Source organism: Mixophyes fleayi, chromosome 4 (genome assembly GCF_038048845.1).
Source record: "Mixophyes fleayi isolate aMixFle1 chromosome 4, aMixFle1.hap1, whole genome shotgun sequence".
Classification (NCBI taxonomy): Eukaryota; Metazoa; Chordata; class Amphibia; order Anura; family Limnodynastidae; genus Mixophyes; species Mixophyes fleayi.
In genome coordinates, this window is record NC_134405.1 from 251,073,335 (window position 1) to 251,097,713 (window position 24,379).

The 24,379-nt window shown below is 38.7% G+C and overlaps 1 protein-coding gene across 3 annotated transcripts in view; it reads left to right on the top strand.

Moving 5' to 3' along the window:
- Positions 1-24,379, top strand: part of CPEB4 (cytoplasmic polyadenylation element binding protein 4) — a 71,986-nt gene that overhangs the window by 39,029 nt on the left and 8,578 nt on the right. For all 3 annotated transcript variants that reach the window (XM_075209639.1, XM_075209640.1, XM_075209641.1), the window contains 4 exons: positions 7,719-7,892; positions 16,272-16,361; positions 18,085-18,203; positions 23,962-24,076. In XM_075209639.1, the coding sequence (XP_075065740.1) occupies positions 7,719-7,892; positions 16,272-16,361; positions 18,085-18,203; positions 23,962-24,076 (498 nt within the window). The remainder of the gene's footprint in view (positions 1-7,718; positions 7,893-16,271; positions 16,362-18,084; positions 18,204-23,961; positions 24,077-24,379) is intronic.

The following is a 24,379-nucleotide window of genomic DNA, read 5'->3' on the forward strand; positions in this document are numbered from 1 at the left end:
ATATGTGACAGGTGAAGAAGACAACTGGGTGAGATCTCAATAAGAGAGACCTGTTGCCCATGGATACCCCTAATGTTGAACTCAAGGACGGGGTGCTGCAGCAGGAGGACTCCAGATCAATCCACCGAGGACCCTGGCTTTTTGTAAACCACGCCCCAGCTTGGCTCAAGTGGGTAGCAATATAATACAAACGGATGTTTGGAGAGACCCTGCCACCTCTATACGTCGCCCTTCACAGAGTGGAAAAACTAGTGACATGGAGGTCTATGCTTCCACACGAACTGAGAGAACCAGCATTGTAGTTGGATTAAGGTGGACCTAGGCACCTGCATTGGGAAAGTCTATCCTACCCAGCCAGGAGATGATTAGTTTTTGCCACCTGAGCAGATCCATCTTAATTGTTTTGATTTATAGTGGGAAAGTTTTCTGCATATAAAGTCATAACTGGAAGTAATAAAAACGCCTAAATATTTTAATTTGGACTGTCGCCAGGAGTAGTTAAACCTGCTTTTAAGTTGGGGGTGGCACATGGAGAGTGAGTTATTCAGTCTTAGAGAGGTATATATTGTAACCAGAGATGGAACTGTAAATAGTGAGGGTAGCAAACAGGTTTGGTAATGAAATGTGGTGTGGAAGTTGGTGTAAGGAGGATGTCACCTGCGAATAAATTAAGTTTTATATTTGTTAGAGCCAACTGTGACACCTTCGATATCCGGGGAGGAGTGAATTTTAGCCGTCAGGGGCTCGATCACAAGGGCAAAGATCAGGGGAGGGGAAAGAGGGCATCCCTGACAAGTGCTGTTGGTGATCGACATCGGGGAAGGGAGCACTCTATCAACGAAACCCTAGCAGAGGGATTAGAATATAAAGCCTCGATACCATGAAAAAGTTGCAAAAAATCTGAATTTTCCGAAGAGTTTCCAGGTAATTCAGTCAAAGGCCTTCTCTGCATCCAGAGAAAGCATTACGGCCAGGGTATTTAATGAACTTCAGTCTATACCGCTCCCTGTCACACTTTTGCATGAAAGGACCCCTGCGTTTTTTGAGCCAATATGTTAGAAACCTGGACGTTATAACCTCTTAATGCTTTCTGCACTGTAGGGTGGTTTTTCTGGTGATCGCCAAACAATAACTTCTCAGGGCTACAGGCTCTTTCTGTAGTGCAGTGGCTGAGTGCCAACATGGTGATGTAATAAAGTGCTGTCACTACCACAGGCCACACTCTTTTAAGGGGACTGGTAAGCATGATTGTTTTTATTATTTTAACATTGTGTGCCAAGGATGAGTGGGGCTTATCTATAGCACTTTAGTAGTATATGTGTACTCTGAAATTTACTCACCCTTAACACTGAAGGGGTTAAACTGCTGCATATAGTTTCTAACACAAGCTGCTAGTAATATCAAAAATATGCTGAATATATTTAAGATAGCTGTAAAGTGGGTGATATGTTTCCCATGGACACTGGACATCCTTTTTTTTTTTTTTTTTTTTTTTTATATCTATTGACAGACGTACAATTGTTTGTAAATTGTTATTACTAATTATATCATGATGCACCCATAAGTAGAACTAATCTGACATGTCGGGCAAAGACAGCATAGTACAACACTCTTATTGCCTACATACATATTTTCTAAGGATATTTGAACTTCAATGGAAATATACAGATAAATTAGGTTCTTTATAAGCAAATGTGTGCTTTATAAGTTCTTTTGAGTATATGTAGAAAATAATTAGAACAATCCTCACTTAAAAAGAGTAAATATATCCTGTTAATAACACAGGACAAAGCCCTTCACATCTTACTGAATGCAGAAGGCTGTTAGCTAGTTGATAAACTTGATTTGAGTGACAGTGTGGTGTGTGACAGACCTTTCCCAACACAAGACGGTGACTTTAGTGTGCATATAGCTCCTTATTTGTGAGCAGTAATCCAGCAGAGTAGTGGTGCACTAAGAGCCATCTCTCATAAAGTGCACATGGTGGTTCTATTAAGTGGCACTCGGGACAAACACAGGGCTTCTGGTGGTGGGGTTTCTCACCACCCTAGTGGACATGGCCAGTATACAAAAGGTGTAACTATCATTTTAAACAGTACTATTCTAACTCTTTCCATCCCCTACAAGTACACAGGCAATGCTGTTTGCAGTAGTGTGTTTTTAGAGCTCCCCTTCACGAGATGGGAGGTATGTCCTGCTTCACACTGCACAACTGCCCCAACTGAGTGGGACAGTCTACCAAAGTAGGAACTGTATCAGGACTGTTGTTGTAGATTTGTAAGGAGCCACAGTGCTCTGCAGCGCCATACAGTAGGTAAAATGGCACATATACGAAACAGGAACATACAAGGTAAAACAAAATAAATACAGATATGAAAACACAGGGTATGGCGGACCTGTTCATTAGAGAGCTTACACTTTGTGTAAGAGGGCACAGCTGAAACAAGAAGAGCAAGTGTGGCTGAGTGGAGATTGGGATGGTTGGAAGGTGCATTAGTGTGAGTAATGAGGCATATTTGTGTTTATGTAGGCTGGTAGGTTCGGAGTAGCAAGGAGGGAAGTAGTAAAGGGGAAACAATAAATAGGGGTGGGAGGGGGGTAATAAGATGATAGAGAGAGGAGTTTGGAGAGAAGTATTGTGAAAGTGAATAGGAGAAAGAATCTGATAAGTTGAATAGGTGCATGATTGAGAGATGTGGATGAATGTGTATTGGCTAGGTAACAAGAGAGTGTATAGGAACAATTGATCCATATTGTGCAGGGCAATGGAGGAAGTGAAGGATACTTAACTGCCCCCTGACTGGCGTTAATAGTGTAGGTGGTTTCTGCAGCTCTAACACTAGGAGGTCTAAGATACAGACCATTGGGTGCAAAGGGTCCTGCAGCCAAACAGAGATGGCAGCAGCAATCACAATTGAGCTCAGTGAGCAGCTGAACAGTTCAGATATTAAAACAGTTGAGATCAGAGGCTCCAGTAGCTGAGCAGAGATGGTAGCTCAGTAGACCCTATAACAGTCCTGTTATAGGTGTGAAGTCGATCCTCTGCGCTACTGTGATGTATTCAGAAATATCCAATGCTTTTCATTTGTGAGAATATGAAAATTTCAGAGCTTGGGCAAAGATCTGAGCCATTGTACAGTTTACTCTAACTGCCGTCCACATACCACCATTATCTGATTCTCAATGTACCCATCCAGACTGTCCTGCTCTCTCCTACTGTTCTCGCAGCTTTCACTACTTGTTGCTGCTGGTGTCTTTAGCTCAGTAGCTGCTTGTCTGGAACCTGGAATGTTGGGATCCTGTTTGGGAGGAAAAGGATATGAGATATGGAATGCCTAGCAATGACTCTAGGCCTCCCTCTAACCAGCCCCAACAATAATTTAATGGCATTCACATTTTAAAAATAGATCTATTTTCCCTATCCAGTCCTGACCTTAAATTAATAGCATTCCTATTAAATAAATAGACCTATTTTTTCCCCAACCTGCCCCGTCGGTAATAGGCTTATTTTTTAGATATAAATATTATTTCCTCCCAAACATTAAATAATTTGTGGGGTTTATGTGACTGTGTTCTGTTCTGCAGCAAAGGAGAAGAAGTAACCGTCTAAGATATTTTATTACAGATGAACATCTTTTTTTCAACTTTACAAAGTACTTAAGATAGGAGTATAATATACCATACTAGTTGCGATCTCTTGTTCTGTTTCCTTCCATTTTATTACAGGTCTTCTGCTGGTTAAGGACAATAGAAGAGTAGTAGCAAATTATCATTGTGTGTGTGTGTGTGTGTGTGTGTGTGTATATATATATATATATATATATATATGTGCGCTAGCAAATTACCTAACGCTTTACAATTGGGGACAAACGCTGTAATACAACAATACTTGGTAAGACAGACAAAGAAGGCCTTGCTCGCTTAAAATCTATGGTCTTATCTATAAGTCATTGTTGGAATTATGAAGTGTGGTGGCAGGAGTGCAGTACTTTTAGACTTGTTTCTATCTTTGTTAAACAGGAATGCGAATTATTTAGCAAATAGCCCTCCTCTTTAAACTAAGCCCCACATTCAATTAGGAGTCCCCACATCATTCCAGCATTAAATTAATATTCCTATCACCTCACCATAAATGTATTAAATTAAATTCCTCATTATCAAATAAATAGCCCAACCATTTCCCAGCAAAATAAATTAATGATGAATATCTCACACCCCAATAGTTGCACTGTGAACTTCCACAGCAGTGATTGGCAACCTGATCATGTCAAGGTCCATAATATGCTGCTCTGTGGAGCTGCCAGAAGATCGGTCTCGTGTATAAGAACACACATGAGACTGAAGATCAGAGACTTATGTACATATATTCTTGATTTGAAAAGGATAATTACAGCCAGCTAACCTGAGCCAGTCTCTAATTTTGATTCCTTTTCAAGTTTACTGTAACTTTTCCACAATGTTGTTGTTTAATGAATACAATTCACTCTTTTATTAATAAAACCTCTTCCGGACCATAATGTTATATAAATATACTTTTTTTTTTCTCTGCCTGTTTCCCTAGAGTTGGTTGTTTTTCTTAATTTTCTCATATCACTTGATTTTATCACTCATTTTGAACTGTGATTTTCTGAGCAGTATATCATTCTGGTGTCTTTCTCCATTCCCAGCATGTATTCTTTTATTAATGCATGTAATATAGCTTTCTTTTTGTCCCTTCTATTTTTTTTAAACCTTAAACTAAGTTTGATCCTATGGTTTGTAAATATTTGCCCTCTGATCCCATTAGTATAGTCCTATTTGCATAAGACTCTGATAATGTCTGTGTTAGTATTAAGCAAGTTACCTGCTATATCTATCCAAGCTGAGATTTCTGCAAAGTATGACTTTCTCTGAATTCTTGCAAACTCAACTCCGTCCTATATGCCACACAGTATTTTACATGCAGGATTGGGTTTTGTGTGGAACAATCAGTTATACAGAGAATTATTTTCTGAGTGCTTCTGCACAATTATATTTTTATTTTAGTGAAGATGCAATTTCACAAAGATCAAATTTTTATATATATTTATTTATTTTTCTTGTGTTCAATAAGCGTTATCAACCTAAGGGCAGAGTAGTTAACGTCCCTTTTTAGAAAAATAACGGGATTTTGATTGCCTTTATGAGTTTTTAATGTTTAATTAAAATTTTCTCTTTTAAAAACAAAAAATAATTAGTTATAATTTGCACACCAGGTGTTTCCCTTTTGAAACTTTAAACACCACCATTAATTTCCTCATAAAATTTACCCCTATAAGGCCCACTTGCCTCTCTTGATTGCTTTTCTGTAATTTCTGAAACAATAGTAGCTGTCGGCATTCTCAAAATCTACTGACAGAACAGAGATGGTGAGATGCACTGCAACAATTGATGAATATTTAGAATCTTTGATCGGGGAAAATAGAAAAATTTGTCCCTCATTCATTTACTGCTAAGGCACAATCAAACTTTCTAAAATAAATGAAGGCCAACCTTGAACTTGATACAGCTATTGTTCTCCTGGACTTTTGTGAAAACTGTTCTTACTTGATTCAGGAGGAAGTTCAAGGGTATCCTTGAACGAACAATAGTTTTACACTGCGCCCAGCTTTAATCTACGCTCATGTTCCGCAGTCTGATGACCTGTTCATCATAAGTTTGTGTCTTGTGTGATGATTTGGAGCATGACGTAGCATTTGTGTACGCAACACAGAAATGAATTATTCATTACATCAATATAGATATGTGGTAGTATCAAGTGTAGCAAGTTTCAAGAAAATCTGAGTCAGTGGGTGTCCATAATGAATTTTTTCTGGCTGATTTTTCCTAATGAACGCTAAACCACCGCTAGTAGTAGTACTACTACTACTACTACTACTACTACTTCCTCTTCCTCTTCCTCAGCTGCAAACTCCCCAACACAATCACCCCTTGGTATATCTCAAAATATTGTCCATCACTTCCTCTTAGACCTCTTATATGTTTTGCTTGATTAATTGGTAGTAATCAATGCCCAAGGCTCATTGATGCACGTGTGGAGTGAAGGCTAGTCTGTCTGGTCCAACCCAACAGTAGCACAAATTGCTGAAAAATTAGTGCTGGCTATGATAGAAAGTTGCAGAACACACAGTGCATTGCAGCTTGCTGTGCAACCTGCAGACCAGTCAGAGTGCCCATGCTGACCCCTGTTCACCATAAAAAGTGCCTACAATGGGCATTTGAGCTCCAGAACTGGACCATGAAACAATGAAAGTAGGTGACCTGGTCTGATGAATCACGTTTTTTGTTTTTTTAACATCATGTGGATGACACCAGGATGCACTATGGGAAGACGGCAAGCCGGTGGAGGCAGTGTGATGCTCTGGCCAATGTTCTGTAGGGAAACCTTGGGTCTTGGCATTCATGTAATTCTTTTGACACATACCACATACCTAAATATTGTTGCAGACCAAGTACACTCCTTCACTGCAATGGTATTCCCTGATGGCAGTGGCCTCTTTCAGCAGGATAATGCGCCCTGCCACACTGCAGAAATTGTTCAGGATTGGTTTGAGGAACATGATAAAGACTTCATGGTGTTGATTTACCTTCCAAATTCCCCAGATCTCAATGCAATTGAGCATCTGTGTGATGTGCTGGAGAAACAAGTCTGAGCTATGGAGGCTCCACTTTGCAACTTAAAGGATCATCTGCTATAATTTTGGTGCCAGATACCACAGGACATCTTCAGAGGTCTTGTAGAGTCCATGCCTCAGCAGGTCAGAGCTGTTTTGGTGGTACAAGAGGGACCTACACAATATTAGGTGGGTTTAATGTTGTGGCTGATCAGTGTTGATGAGCCATTATAGGTAACTGATTTTGGGTGCAAGATGAGTTTTTTTAAGCGCCGACTCCTAGTCTATATATGTAGAAGTTTAATCACTCCTGAATTTTATTCTGCTTAGCAAGGAGAGCAAGCCTATCTTAAAATGTAGACCGTGTATATAGACGTTGCATTCAACATAGAAATTAACAGACCTAAAGAGCATAGACACTAGGGACTCTATTTGTCCCCTTTTCTTGCTGGCTTTTTTTTTTTTTAAAACTTTTTGGCCAATTAGCTGCCAAATAGAGGGTTGTGGTGTTTGGTAATTGATTAGAGAATGTATTTAATTCTTACCTTTTCATATTTAAAGTTATTCTATATTTACACATTTACAATACTGTATGTGCAACATGTACAATCTGGACCCAACCTATGAGTACTGGTTTTTAAACCCCCAGAGCAATTAGCATGATGTATCTTATCAATTGCAGAGAGGCATGGTGGTTTATGTGAAATACGAAGTTAAAATAAATTTTCACATAGATGGGCATATTCATTACTTTTTAGAAAGCACTACATACTTTCCCACTCCTACCCCTGTCCCTCTATCCCTAAATTTTACCAATACATTGTGTTCCTCAGCCCTCAATCCCATGAAATGGCATGATGCTCAAGCATCACTACTCCGGGATATTTTATGAGTGTCAGAATATTCTGCTTCTACTCTTTGCTCTGGAGCCCCAGCCTGATTAAATGTAGAATCTGAGTTTGTCTCTCAAACTTAAATGGTTTTTATCTTTTTCTGTTGCATTTTAAGTCCATGTATGTGCTATTTTAGCTGCATACTTATTTTCTTACCTTAATGTTAAATATCCTTTTTACTTCCTTTTTCTAGGCCAATCCTCTCTATTTCCAATGGAAGATGGTTTCTTGGATGATGGTCGAAGCGATCAAACCCTGCACAGCGGTTTGGGATCTCCTCACTGCTTTCCACATCAGAATGGTGAACGAGTGGAGCGATATTCCCGAAAAGTGTTTGTGGGTGGTCTGCCCCCTGATATAGATGAAGGTGAGCGCCCCCAACGTTAGGAGTGTAAATACTAAGTGTATTTTGGAAATAGCTGTTTTTATACATTTACAATAATAGAAGCTGTTGGGGTTCACTTTCATGAACATATTCATTAGATCTACATTCTAAAATAAAACAGGCCAACTGTACTCCCATTTAATTTCATATGGATTATTTTCTTTGTAAGGTGCTTTCTTTTATTACATTTAGAATCTAGTTGCCACGGCAATGCCATATTTGTCTTTTGCACCAGTTGTCTTAAATTTTCCAAATAATTGCACACTATTTTTCATACTTTCCCCACTTGTGCAGATCTAATGCATTTCTTTTCCTTCTCCCATGACAAGCAGGAAAATGTTTATTAATAACAAAACTTTGTGTGTTTTCACATAATGTGATAGCATGCTATGTGATTATTATAACTTGCTATTTTGATAATTAACCCACAATATAACACACATACAGTAGTATTTTATATACACACACTTTTTCATATACGATGACTAGCCTTAAATGTTTGGTGTTGCAAGTTTCTAATAACATGATTACAAAAATTATTCCGGTGTTTTTTTTTTTTGTTTTTGTTTTTTTTGCTGCGTCTGTTGTACAGGGTTGGCAATTAAACACTATTCAGTGATTGTTAGGTTGATTATGTATAGAGCGGCTTCTTTTCAAATCTATTTTTTTCCCCATGGTGAAGCAAAACTAACATCACACCCACCACCTCCTTGGAAACGCATACGTTAGAATGTCTTTTGTGTGTGTTACCAAAGACTACATATGTATTACTTGATTAGCAGGTTAGACGAAATAGCAAGAAAAGGCTTCATTAATGTATCTAGCGATTTTAAAATCCAATTTGCTTGGTTTAATGGCATTCACATATCTTGAGAGAGAGAGAGAGAGAGAGAGAAAGCAGACAAGCTGGCAAAGAAGACCACAGGACAAAGAAGCCTGTTTAAAACAGCCTTCAATTTTTGTTGTTTAACCAGGCTATTACAATTAATCTTAATGTCACTTTTGAGATTTGATATATTATTATGGCAATAACATTTACATTCTGCAGAAATGGATGAGAGTGTATTTGCAGACTGCATTTGAAGCTTAACCCATACTTCAAATGGGGAGAAGGAAAAACGGGTAACGGGTGGTCAATGCATTTTCTAATTTCCCGTTTGGAGTATGGATCATTTTCTTCTGACTATGTTTGCAAATTTAGAAGTGTCATATTGCTATACCATTACCAAGTTACAAGCCTTAGGGTGGTTACCCACTGGCATGAAGAAAATGCCAGTGACCCCACATGTCGGTCAGGATCACATTTTACATGAGGGATGTAACCAGCACTTGCATCTGTATTCGGGTGTTTCAATGGAGGACAATCCATTTACCCTCTTGCATTCACTTACAGTGAACAGAAGTGAACAAAGTAGGCAGCATCCAAAATATGCTGGTGGTACCCACCACGGGTGGAAAAAGCAAATTGTCATTGGAACCAATAGAAAGGAGAAATGTACACCTTAAACTGGATTCAGAAAATGAAATAATCTGCTAGTTTGCTATAGATTACAGCACCTATTTTCTTGTTAATGGGTTCTGGAACAATGGTTTACATGAAAACAAACTGTTTAATGATTTAATGTGAAGGCAGTAAAAATGTTGAGAAAACACACAGATAATATGTTTATCTGGATTCTAGGAGTTGAGCCACTTGTTCTATTTTGTGACGTTTACATGGCAGGCTGGTTACATGTTTAAAATTCTTATATCTATATTAGCATGAATTTCCTGAAATCTTTTTCTTGTCTCCATTAATTTTGAAATCGTCATTCACTTATGTTTTGTTTAACTGCATGTGACAATCAAAGTATCTTGTTAGAGAGTAACTAAAATGGGTGCATAAGCTTTGAATAAATACACATGACCAGGACCATACAGAGCCTGAACGAAAAAATATCCTTGTTTGGGTGTCTCTAATTATCACTACTGCATATGCAGTACAGAAAATCATATCTTACACAAAAATAAATTGGTGTCCAACTCTTAATGATCTCCGAACAGTGCATTTGTATTATAACATTTGTAACACATTGGCTGTGTTGTCGGAACTTCCAAGAGATCGTCCACTTGACAACGTAGATATTAACAGGTCCCAAAGAAGAAATAAATGCATGTTCTCTGAAAAATTTGCACTTTACCTCAAAGTTCAATTGTCAGGATTGTTTGGATTTATCCACCTTATCCACAGAGATTGAGATTAAACACCCAAGTAACTGGATCCCCCACTACCTCTCTTCAGACCTCCCCTACATCATCCAGGGTGACTTTAACATTCCCATTGATAACCCCTCTGACCTGGCATCCATCAAACTTCTTGTCCTTTCTTTCTTCCTCCTTTTAACCATCGCAGTGGATATTCTCATCCGCCCACTGTCTTGGTCACTCCCCTGAACTAGTCTTCTCCCATGTCTGTGCTCTTTCTGACTTTCCAACTTTCCATTACCACTTTCTGACCACCATTTCTCTCCTTCACACACTCCTCATTTCCTTTGCCTCTCCCTAACCCTTCCTTACTAGGCGTAATCTTGATACCCTTGACCATGCTGTCTTCTTCTCACTTGAAACTCTCCTCTCTCCCCTATAACCACCCTGGCCTGTCCCAACCAGGTTGCCTCCCACTACAACCACCACCCTCACTTCTAGCCCTCAAGTCTGCTGGCCCCACCACCTCTATTTGCCTCCAACACTCCAAACCGCAGCTATGGCACTTGAAACTTACCAGATTCTTTCAAAAATGCTCACACACTACTGAATGCTCCTGGAGGAAATTTCACACCCCTGGCAGACTTCCTTCAATTCAAGTTCATCCGCTCCTCAAACAGCTGCGCCCTCAGTCAAGCAATTGTTCTTCAAGTCTCTCAATTCCTCTGTCTTCCAAACTCCGTCAACTCTTTGCCACTTTCAGGTCCCTGCTCTGCCATCCCACACCTCCCCTTGTCCCTCATTGTCACTGAATTTGACTTCTTTTTCACCTCCAAAATTGATTCCATCAGAGACTAAATCTCCTCCTCTCACCACTCTTCTGCCACCCCTGCCCTCCAGCCACTATCCTATGTGCTCCTTCTTCTCTACCACGGGCTAAGAAGTCCATTCTCTTCTTTTGTTCTCTTACCTCTCAACCTGCCCCCTGGATCCCATCCCCTCGCAGCTCCCTAGATTCCTCTCCTCCATCGCCTTCTTCCACCTTGCCCATCTCTTCAACTTATCCCTCTCCACTGGTAATGTCTCCTCATCAAATATGCTCTTGTCTCACCCATTTTTGAAAAACCCAATCTTGATCCTACTTCCTTGTTCCACTCCATCTCTTATCCGCTTTACCTCAAAAATACTTGTATTGTGTGTCTACAACTGTCTTACCAGCTACCATTCTGACAACTGCCTACTCAATTTGTTTTAAACCAATGGAATGGATAGCTTGCAATCCTTGAAAGAGGAGCTATTAAAACACTGTGCTAATCTTAGAAAGATAGATGCATTGATTATACGTGTTGAAAGAAAGATATTACCTGCTGATAAAGGAGGCACTTTCCAACTGTAAGGAGACTAACTGTTGTGCTTCATAGAACTTATATAGTGTCTAGAAAAGCATGTTGTCCTGCAATTCCTACCCTGTTGCTTGCTAGATTGAATACTTTTTTGGAGATGTGATGTGGAATCAGCTCTCTGCAACATATATTATTGACCAAGATGATTTTACTGAGGGTCTAAATTATAAGGCTGCCATGAAGGGTTTAAGATTGTCACTAAATTGGTGCCCCTGTCTGCAGTGGAAGTCTGTGGCCTAAACATTTGCTTGCTGATGACACAACGATGACACATAACAAAACCAACCTTTTGTCAGTTACTCTTTCAGGGTGAGCTATATTTGGGCCAAGTTGGATAGTTTTTATTTAAAAACTTGTAACCTTATGTGTTTTTTACTGAGGAAATGGCAGTTTTCATCCTAAAAGATATGATGAGTTATCTTGTCAGAAGATGACATAGGTTAAGTCAGCAAGAGAAATCCTTTCCTCTAGAGAAGTGCTAGAGAAGACAATAACAAGTTTCCGTTATATACACAATGCCCAAAAGCCCCCAAGTAGGGTACAGACTAAAGTCTTGGTTTGCACAACCCAGCATTGGTTGGTACTAGATACTAATTACCAGACATTATTACCTAGAATTTCATTGATGCCGAGTTCAAAGCAAAATAAATTATAGAAGAGATCTTTGCATAACTGAATTGCACAGGAATATACCCCACTCATCTTATATTTTTTTTTAAGTTCTTTTGATGGATTTATTACAAGTAGCTCTAGTGAAAATGCTCATGGAAAATGCTTATTAAAGTAATGCTATCGTTTTCAAATAAGCATTGCATAAGCGATTTGTGTTTCCAGAGCAGAAAGTAATTTATTTTAGCAGATGCAATATTTAGCAGTTCAATACATAATTATAATACAGTACAGCCAATACCAAAAGATGCATACATACCGCTGCGCTCACTTGCGCTAGCTGTGCTCCCACTGGTATCAGCGAACAGTACTTCACTCCAGAATACTGTGGTCAGAGAATGACTGCCTTGGTACCAGTTAGAGCTGTATTATATACACTCAGTGTTACAGTGAAAACAATGCAGATGGTGTGGCTTGCTTCTATTGGTCCAGGTATCAGGAAGGTGCTGCAGGTCATAGGCCAGTTCAAACCAAAATATCCAAAGGTGGGGGTCATCTCTCCAGGGGTTGTGCTCCGACTTTTTTTCCACCAAGTTTCCAGTTTTCAACTAGTCTATTAGCATTTTATAGTCAGTATCACTTATAGGGGCATATTCAATTCCGATCCCGTTCCGCGGGATCGCGCCGGAACGGCCTCGAACCTAATCCGCGGTACCGCAATAACGTGGATTTTTGTTCTATTCCACAGTTATTTATGAGCAGATAGTATTTAGTTTATTATTAGTTTATATATTATGATTATATGTACACTTTAGTGTTATTTGTGGTTCAGGTTACGGGAACTGTGTCATGTTTAGTGTCATTTTAATCCCCTATTCATCAGCAGTTGTCCGGTTTTTTTCGCCGAAGAGATCGCACATTGCATACTCTAGTTAGTGATGTTAGGGAATAAATACTTAGGGGCATATTCAATTCCGATCCGATCCGCAGTAACGCGCGTTACCGCGGAAAATGCGTAGTACTGCCGGTAATACGGTACCGTATTACCGGCAGTACTACGCATTTTCCGCGGTAACGCGCGTTACTGCGGATCGGATCGGAATTGAATATGCCCCTAAGTATTTATTCCCTAACATCACTAACTAGAGTATGCAATGTGCGATCTCTTCGGCGAAAAAACCGGACAACTGCTGATGAATAGGGGATTAAAATGACACTAAACATGACACAGTTCCCGTAACCTGAACCACAAATAACACTAAAGTGTACATATAATCATAATATATAAACTAATAAACGAAATACTATCTGCTCATAAATAACTGTGGAATAGAACTAATATAAATATGAATTATATTAATAACTAAATAAGAATGGTGAGAGTGTGCGTGCGTATTTTACTGCGTGATCGCGACATGCCACGTGTAGCGTGGCATACTGATCGCGATTGCACGGTAAAACAATATTAACCAATATACTTTTGTTCATACAATTATATGACTTCGACATGCTCATGGTTTCAAGAGATCGGGTTCCTTCCTGGTTCATCTCAATGGGAAAATAAAGGCTTAATGGTTTCTGAAGGATTAATATCGATGGCAAATACGCATGTATTGAGAAAGCTTATGGCTTTTATTCCATGCAAGTTCATTCATGTCACAATTAATTTTACCTGCTACTCTTTCTTCTGCATGGGCAATCATCTTCCATCTTTATTATTGAACGGTTTATGAAGATACCATGGGTGACCACCACTATGTGCCGATACAGGAAAAAAAATTTTGTACAATTTTCCTTTTCTATATTGGAGCTTGACTGTCACAATTTTCCCTTACCTTCACTTGCTTGACTTTGGCCAGATCAAGGGCTTACTACAGTAAAGGAAAATTAATTCCTTTAAATCTGTTATTTTGTTGTAGTTTTATGACCTACTTCTATTTATTAGTTTTGGTACTAAACAGGTTTACAGTTTTTTATTGATTTTAAGGTGGGTGGTGTGGAAATATTATAAGTAAATATAAGTTGCAACTACTTTTTTTATTTGTAACAGTTGATAGAATCTGGTAGAGGAACTACTGAAGTTGTCTGAGTTCTTTGCCCTGGATTGACATATACAAAAAATACATTGTTTGACCTCACTTAGTGGGTTTCCACACAATTGTGAAAGTTTGTAAATTATCCCTTTTCTATTTTGTTTTTTTAAAACAAAGCAATAATTTAAACAGGTACGTTTTCCCTCTTTTTTTTATTTTTTATTTATATGAATGTGGTTAGATTAAAAAAAGCCTAATATTTACGCTGTCAATGGTCATTGTTGGAGGTCCCTAGGATTAGGGATGCACTGCATTTATATAGATACTTATGCACACATACCGTTGCTGACAGCAAAAATAACTAAAGAAAATGGTTGAGTTTGTGAACGTAATGGATATGGAGTGGCTATTTGTCAGATGGCTCATCAAAAGGTACAGTTTCAAATTGGTATAGGTTAAAAATGTAATATGCCTGTAAATGCTCTGATTTCATCCAATAAATTCTCAAATCTTTTACATATGAAGTACTGTATCACTAACCATATCATTAGTGTGTTTTCACGCCTGAGTATTTCTACATGCATTCACTAAATAGCACTTCCACATATCACTGACAGACTGTATTGGAACCTCACAAGCATCTGACACAACACTGGAAAGCTTTTCTAGCAAGATTACATAGATGGCCAGACCAAAACAACTGTATTTGCTAGGTGAACATTTAGTTTACGTTTGCATTTTATATATTTATAAATAATCATGGAATGAATGCATATATTTTAAAGATACAGAATACTCCCCCCCCCCCCCCCCCCCACACACACAAAAAAAAATCCAGTTTCTCTTTCCTGTCACTGCGAGACATTTGGGTATAGTAGGTACACACTCCTCCCCTACTATGCCTTTCCTCTCCTGCAGATACCTCAGTTTTTTTCTAAGTGCCTAGGAGATAGGTTACGTAGGTATAGGCTCCTGCCTATACTTTAATTAGTTTTAGAATCTCATGTTTTTATTTTACTTTCCTTTACAGGTGCAGGGCGGGGATCCATCTCCAAACCCAGAGGACTGAATAGCCTGTCAGCTTCCTTCACTCTGGGTCCCTGCGGAGGAGGGAGCAGCAGCGTGAGCTCACTCACTCCTCGCACCATTGCTGGCTGCCTGTCCTTCCCCTAGATTAACGAGCAACAGAGGGACTTAATGTAAGCCTGCCATAGAGGCAGCATTTATTTAGAGGCACCGTAGTGCAAGGACGGCCACATTCATGTGTTGCTAGTCTGGCAGGAGTGAAGCTGTATCAGCCTTCCCCGACACGACAGACCTGCCGGCATGCCCCCCCTCCCCGTAGAAAACGATCAGCGGGGTCACACTCATTAAGAGGCGAGTAGTTCGCTAGCAGCACACGCAGCCTGGGCACATTTATTCCTGCGATGGTGCATAGAGACCCGACAGCCATACAATAGATGCGCTGATCAGCGATTCATGGTGGCAGCCATATTAGGAGTTGGACTGCAGGCGGAACTTCCTCCCCCTCCTTCTCAGCTTTCTGGCATGGATGGCGGCCATTTTTGGATACTGAGACAAGGAGACACATTCTGCCTCTCCTCAGCCAGTACTTCTGTATTGCTTTTAATAGTTTGCTATTAAGACTAATTTAAAGCTGTTTAATCCGTGCTTAGACATAGACCAGGGCTGCTTTTCACACTCTGGGGATTGGTGTCTAATAAATAGGAATTACCTAGCATATAGACCTGGTAATTTTTTCTGATATACTGTGTGTGTGTGTGTGTGTGTATGTATGTATGTATGTAGCAGATTTAATTTTGGTTCTGCATGTTCTTTATAGTCATATTGGTGAGTATTTAAATGTTTTCATTGCTAAAAGTAATAATGAGATTTATGTAGCATATAGAAGTCCTTAAAATAAGACTAAGAAGCCAGGGAATATGTGCTGTTTGGATTAATCTCAGGAGCCACAGCCGTTAAAAATAGTCATGATGTGTCTATTTTCACTATACTGGGGTTCTTTTCATCCATAGGTATTTTACATGTTTACATTAAGCTAGACAGAAAACAATATATTACTAGGTTATTTTACTAACTAATGTGTCTGCTATTTTCTGTTATTATTTCAGATGAAATCACTGCTAGTTTTCGTCGGTTTGGTCCTTTGATTGTGGATTGGCCACACAAAGCAGAAAGCAAATCTTATTTTCCTCCCAAAGGTATTGTAATTTACATAATACACAATGGTGATGTCCTATTATTTGAATAAATGTTGATTTATATGTGATGTATTCATTGTATAAAGCATATATTACATACAAGGTAACCCGTACATGATACTCATGCATTCTAGTCAAATCAAGCTACTTAAGGTGTTAAAAAGGTTCTTGTCATGCATTTGGGGCTAGGCCAGGCCTCCTCAGGGGAAGAGCGTTACTTCCGAACGTAAGCCCCCTTTTTTTAACTTTGTTTTGTCCACACGTCACCACCTTGTCATTCTTCTCCATCACCTCATCCTTCATCCTCATCGTCACATCCTTAATCTCCATCGTCTTACTGTTCTAAAACCTCTCGCTACACAACATTTCTGCTAAACATCTTATCGCTGTGCTCAATCAGTCTTCCTTGAAGGGCAGTATTCATAACCTGCACTTTCACATCACTGCTTCTCCGTACTCGTGAAAATGCGACATACAATTGTCCATGACCAAACACAGGCTCTGGTAAATAAATACCCACACGGTCAAGAGTTTGAGCCCTCAACTCGTAAATTTAGCCTTTACTACCCCTCCCACAGGGGGAAGGGGGGATGATGGAAGTTAACGGACTTCACGATTATAATTTTTTTTGTCAAAAAATGTCAGTATACCAAATTTCAGATCAATTGGATGAGCCCTTTCTGAGAAAATAGTTTTTTCCACACACACACTAACACACGCTGCTAGGCTTATATATATTATACTCTGCTCCTCATCCATCATGGAAAAATTGATGACAAGTCTACCTATCAATATCATATTAATCTTAGATTGACTTTTAAAATGCCCTATTGTTACCAGATTGATGACATTAAGATTGATTGATGACATTAAATACTGGTAAAATAACCAGTAATAGCGAACTACATTTTGTACAGTTGATGACCAAATTCAAATAGAATGTCTGCATTTATATGAATTTGATGTAGGTAATGTTATATTTTGCATGTAGGGTAGTGTTATTGATAAGGTACCATGCTGTTCAAGATTAATGGAATTTTACCCTCTTTGTACAATTTGGGAGCCGAACAATATCTACTGTTTAAAATACAACACAAACCAATATCCACCCTTGTGTCCAATATTTTTATTACCTGCATAAAACCTTTTGATTGGGGAAATAATATAAAAATATTTGTATTTTTAACTTCAGATATGATTTTATCCCCTTCCTTTCCAATACTATTTCCTTATAGCTGGTTGCTGATTAGAAGAGAAAACCCTCTCCTTCAATCCTACAATAGTTTTTTATTAAACTTACTGCATCTGATCTTTCCCGCTACGGTATCTTCGTTACTATAACAAATCCAGTATAAGAATCCGTCACAGCTGCGAAAGGCTGTTAATATATACTTTCATAATCTGTTAAACAGAATTATAGAATTGGGGGAGATGGAGCAAAATGTCTCCAGCAATCTGGTAACACAAATTATGTTATACTATAACTGCAGTGCTGTGGGTTTGCAATTTATTACAAACACTGTTTTGTCCTTGAACATTTTACTTGTACAGTGTAGAGGGAAGGGATACAAACCTAGTATAGGCTAGGCCACTATGTATACCTAAATACACTATTGTGATGATGGTGGTTTTCATTTAATCTTAAGGTTCAACTTCAGTCCTTTTTATGACCATTATTTAAGCTTGTCTTGGATTTTAAACTATATTCTTATTTTGAATCCAGGATATGCATTCTTGCTATTCCAAGACGAAAGTTCTGTGCAGGCTTTGATTGATGCTTGCATTGAAGAGGATAGTAAGCTCTACCTGTGTGTGTCAAGCCCTACCATTAAAGACAAGCCTGTGAGTATCTTTATATAAGATGTTGTAATTTCTCTTTGTAGATATTTGTGCATGGTCAGTTAAAGTACTAGTACCACCTAAATGGCTAAGCTTACAAAAGAAATCTTCATTGAAGCACCTCCAGTGTTTACATAACAACTTGAAAGCTTTAACCCATTGGAACGCCCTGTCTTGTACTCTGCTTGACAACTTCAAGTGCACTTCACAAGCTCCTCCGCTTTAGAATGAGGCCAGCTTTTAAAATCTGCTCTGGTTGTGATAAGCTTATTAGCAGTAATACCTGCTGTGTAATATATATGAAAAGCATTAGACCTTTATCTTTTGTCTGCAGGTGGTGAAAATGGCTGTTTCTGTTGTATTTGAATTTCAGTAGCATACAATGCCATATGTTCATATCTAAATCAGAAGGTGCTGTGATTGTTTACCATTAAAATTAAGCAAATGACTAAAGTCTTTGTTTTAAAGAGAGGCGCAGTAAAATTTTGTGTAATGGTGCTACTTTTTGTAGATTAATACATTTCTCATTTCCAAAAATGCTTTACTCAACACACAGAAAAATAAGACCGTCACAATAACCGCTGAGAATGACCGGTCATTGTGTTTCGCTTTATGGTAATGCCAGCATGTTGTTCAAAGTTAACTCTTAGGGGCAGATTCAATTCCCTGCGTTCTTTAGAACAACGAACGGAGTTGACTACGATAATTGCTACAAATTGTTACCGTTACTACGATAATTTCTTTAACTTTTTTTTTCTCACAGCTCTGTGAGCCCAGAGCAAAAATTCACGTATAACTTACCGTAGTAATGGTAATAATGCACGGGCCGTGTTCTAAAGAACAACATAGGAAATTGAATTTGCTTCCCATCTTTGTCTACCAAAATGTTTGGAACATGTAAGCTAGCCATTGGGGTTGCAGTCTATTCCGTCCTGCAAAATCCACCAACGCTTTCCTCCAGCACATGCCTCCTTGTTACTTTCCTAGTCCTGATTGTATTGTGGACCAGATTATTAGGCACTCTACATGCATTTCATGTATTATTAACCCTATAAAATAGTACTTTAAATTGGATTTTTTTTTTGTTATCCAATGGTGAGCTACATGCAAAGCACGATAGCGCAGTTAAATGCAACCGGTTTTACCGCTCACCAATCACAGTATATAGATTTTGGTTCTAATAAGATCTGGTTATAGATCTAGTGCAAACCTGGATGGCTATCACTGACAACCCTTGGTTCACTACATCTGCCATGTAATTGAATTCCTAGCAGTTAAATCCACGTGCTGTGTACATGATGCAGAGGTCTATTTCCTGATCATGTAGTGACCCTGGGGGAGACATCGTATATGGGGGTTGACGTGTGTTTTCTACACTAAGGGCTAGATTTACTGAGCGGCGGGTTTGAAAAAGTGGGGATGTTGCCTATAGCAACCAATCAGATTCTAGCTGTCATTTATTTAGTACCTTCTACAAAATGACAGCTAGAATCTGATTGGTTGCTATAGGCAACATCCCCACTTTTTCAAACCCGCAGCTTAGTAAATCTAGCCCTAAGTGTTTTTCTCACAAAGTGTTTAGAAAATACAGTTAAACAAGACAGTTGAACAAACATTGAACTACAATTGAAGACCTCTAGAAATAATCTACATGTGCTGAATCTTTACTCTGCTACTTTTGATTGCACAGTACATTAGAACTAGATAATTCTTTTAATTCCCGCTTTTGTTGCTATTTTCCTTCTGAATACCAGTGTTTGCTAAATTAATTTTCTTTATTTCCTTTCATGTCGTTGTCAACCATGGCACACGAAAGTAACACGAAATCTTCAAAAACTTTCTCGTAAAGTTGAACGTCATTGGCGTAAATCTTGTACCTCTAATGATTTCAGTGCATATACTGCTATCTACCACTGCTATCGAAATGCTCTGGACACTGCTAAACAAGCATACTTCCAATCTCTCATCTATGTTTAGGCTTCTAACCCCAAATGCCTTTATAACACATTTAAATTTCTTCTCAATCCTCCCACCCCAAACCCTCCAACTACCATCAGTACCCAGGATCTTGCTTCCTATTTCGAAGACAAGATTGATAAGATCCGAATTGAAATAATATAATCTCCTTGACTAGCAATCGGCTCAGTTCCTTCCCAGCATCCTCTGACACTCTATTTTCATTTGATCCCACAAATGAAGAAGTTTATACTCGCTTCTTATTCTTCTACTCTACCTCCTGTTCTATTGCTGACATACCCTCACAGATTGGTAGGTCCTTGTCTCGTGTGCTCATTCTTCGAACTAAAATCTGTAATTTATTTCTCTCTACTGGTATCTTTCCATCACTATTTAAGCACGCAGTGATTGCTCCTATTTTAAAAAAAAAACTAAATTCTGACCCAAACTCTCTGTCAAATTACTGCCCCATCTCTCAGCTCCCCTGCCCTTCCAAACTTCTTGAGAGAATTGCCTACACTCGCCTCACACGTTTTCTTTCTGCAAACAACCTATTGGATACTCTTCAATCAGGCTTTCGCTCTCAACAGTCCACAGACTGCACTGATCAAGGTTGTCATGATCTGATCACAGCTAAAACTAAAGGTGATTGCTCTCTTCTAATTCTCCTGGATCTCTCTGCTGCATTCAACACTATCGACCACTCTCTCCTCATACAGATGCTACAATCCCTAGGTCTTCAAGACATTGTCCTATCCTGGTTCTCATCCTACCTATCTAATCGCTGTTTCAGTGTTAATTTCTATGGAATAACCTCCGTCCGCTTCCTTTATCATTTGGAGTACCACAAGTCTCAGTCCTAGGTCCTCTGCTATTCTCTATCTACACTGCTTCTCTTGAAAAACTAATAAGCTTCTTTGGATTTCACTATCTCTATGTGGATGATAGACAAATTTATCTATCCTCTCCTGATCTCTCATCTGTGTTGTCTTGCGTTACTGACTGTCTTACTGCCATTTCATCTGGGATGTCCTCTCGCCAACTCAAACTCATTCTTTCAAAAGCAGAATTAATAATATTTCCACCCAACAATAGAAGCTTCCTGCCTGACATTTCTATTTCTGTTGACAACATAACCATAAATCCCACCCTGCAAGCTCGCTGCCTAGGTGTAATCCTTGACTCGCAACTATCCTTTGTTCCCCACATCAACTCTATATTAACATCATGCTGCATACATCTAAATATAACATTTCCAGAATACATACATATTTTCACGTAAGACACTGCAAAAACTTTAATTCATGCACTCATCTCCCGAATCGACTAAAATTCCTTCCTTACTGGTCTATTCAAAATCAGACTCCAGCCCCTACAATCTATTTTTCACGCAGCGGCTAGATTGATTTTCCTTGCAAATTGTTTTTAGTCTGCTTAGTCAATCTGTCATTCTCTACATTGGTTGCCTGTTTTTCAACAAATCAAATATAAAATTCATCTACTCGCATACAAGGTCATCAACAAAATTGCACCTACATACATCTCCTCACTTGTCTCAAAATATCTCCCAACACAACACCTCTGTTCTTGCTCAAGATCTGCATCTCTCTTCCACTCATCACCTCCTCCCATTCCTGGTTACAGGACTTTTTTCGGGCTGCACCCATTTTATGGAATTCCCTTCCTTGCACAGTAAGACTTTCCTCTAGTCTTCAAACCTTCAAGCGTTCTCTTAAAACCCAACTCTTTAGAAAGGCTTATAATATTCCTCTACCACCTTCTTAATCTTCCTTGGTTACCCTATTACCACCCTCTACACAGCTAACGCAAGACAACATCCCTCTGAGCAACATAGTTGTGTGACTGATCATACAGCCCACTAAATACTTTGTAACCTTTGCATTCTAGCTGGACGAATATTCAGTATGATGTAGCGCTTACCTTGTGTATCAAACTATTGTCCCATAGATTCTAAGCTTGCAAGCAGGGCCCTCTTATCTCTCTGTATGTATGTATTACCCAGTATTGTTTTTTTACTGTTTGTTCCCAATTGTAAAGCGCTACAGAATCTGCTGGCGCTATATAAATAAATGTTGATGATGATGACCCCCATGTTGTACCATAGGAGGGAAAGTCTCTTATTAGATTCATGTAGATTTCCGCACAAGACCCTCTACTGTTGGAGAATAGACATGCAAGTTTATGTATTCACTGTAAACACATCCTATTAAAAATTGGGGGAAAATATATGGGAGGAAAAAAAATATCTTGAACTAATTGTATGAAAGTATTTAAGGACAGTATTGGACTCCCATAAAGGAAAAAAATGTATGTATTTCAATATGCCACCAAAAGAAATATGGTAATAGAAGCATCAGAAGAGAAAACATCCCTGAAAAAATTCAGGCACCAAATGTAGCTACAATAAAAAAAAAAAACAATTCACAGTTTTAAAATAATGTTACAAGCTACTTTCCAAGTTCCCAACTATATGGAACCAATGAAGAAAACTATTGCATAGATAATTCAATATTAAATCTTTTAAATACAAGCTTATTACGTTAACTCTAAGTTATAGAATCTCTCTATCTAATATTTTATTCAGTAGATATGAACTACTTTTGCTCTCAATTCCATGTGTGCACATGCCATTGATAGATACAGTCCACCATATTGCAACGATAGATGTATAATTCTGATAAGTCTATTGTCACCTGAAAATTGCCATGACACATGTAGTCTCTAAAAAAGATCCAGATAAATAGCCCACAATCGGGGTCCATTGATGCTGACAGTTCAAGACTAATAATTCCACCACATAATAAAGCTGGGATGATTAAACATATCCAGGCCACCTTGTAATACACCACCTATTCAGCACTTCACCCCTGTAGCAAATGTACAGGAATCAGGCAATGAGATGTGGCAACAGTATTCCGTAAACTCTGTCTGAAGCAGTCTTCCTTCTGTTTCTCTGCTTTAACCATGCAGTATCTTCTGAGAGGAAAGCAAGCACTATGTGCCCTGAAAAACTGTATAGTACTTGGGTGGAGAAAATGATTCCCAGCAACTACATGTGAAAATTAATTTTGTGTTTGTGTATAGGCCTTCCACCACAACGGCACAGGAAACTCAATGCATGGAGAGAGGTGTACTTTTCAATTAAGGCTCTTCCTCACTGGTTGCTAACAATTAGTCCAAAAACATACTAGTAGCTTAATTGACTGCTATTAAATTGACCTTAGTCTGTCTCTGTATGTGTATGTTACAGAATTTAGACTAAGGTCCAATGGGGCAGGGACTGATGTGAGTTCTCTATACAGCGCTGTAGAATTAGTGACATTCTATAAATAGCTGCTGCTGATGAATTAATCATGTAACTGCAAGGATTGAACTGCTCACCTGGCACCAAATTCAAGCAGAGCACAATCTTGTTTTGTTCTTGTTTTGCAATCCCTACTATAGGGCTTAAAGTCACATCTTGTCCTACCTGGACAGTACACTAGTCATCACTTTATAGGAACATAAATATTCAAATGCATGTGTCTAGCCATAGGCATTAAATGTGACTACATTTTAATTTACTCAAATATACCTGAGTAGAAGACATTATTCATACTTAAGATTTCTAGTGGGAAGAGTGTTAAAATTTACGTAGAAAATCTGTGTTCATGTAAAACTTTAGGTTCTTGGTGTTCAGAAAATCATAGCCTTTTTGTGTGTAAATACTTTTAACCTTTTTCACTACAGCTACAAAAATGACTTCAATTATCAATTTATGGAGCTTTAATATGTTGTTCCACAGGTTCAGATCCGGCCCTGGAACCTCAGTGACAGTGACTTTGTGATGGATGGCTCACAGCCTCTTGATCCTCGGAAAACTATTTTTGTTGGTGGTGTCCCACGGCCTCTGCGGGCTGGTATGTTTTTGTTGTACAAGTGCTTTAACTTTTCTGTGGAACATAATTGTTTAATGTAAATAGATTTATTTTTTCACATAGAAAAAGCTATTTAGTCACTTATACTTTACTTTCAGCCTGTTATTTTGATTTAAGCAGTTTCTTGAACGGGAAACTTTACTGCGCACTGAGAGGAGAGAAAGATGCAGGATCCTGGTTGTATGTGCGCTTCAATAAATCATCTGGGTCACAAAGACAACGCAGATGAGAAAATATATAGCCGTGCATTGAACTTCACATTTTAAATATTTTATTAGAGTATTT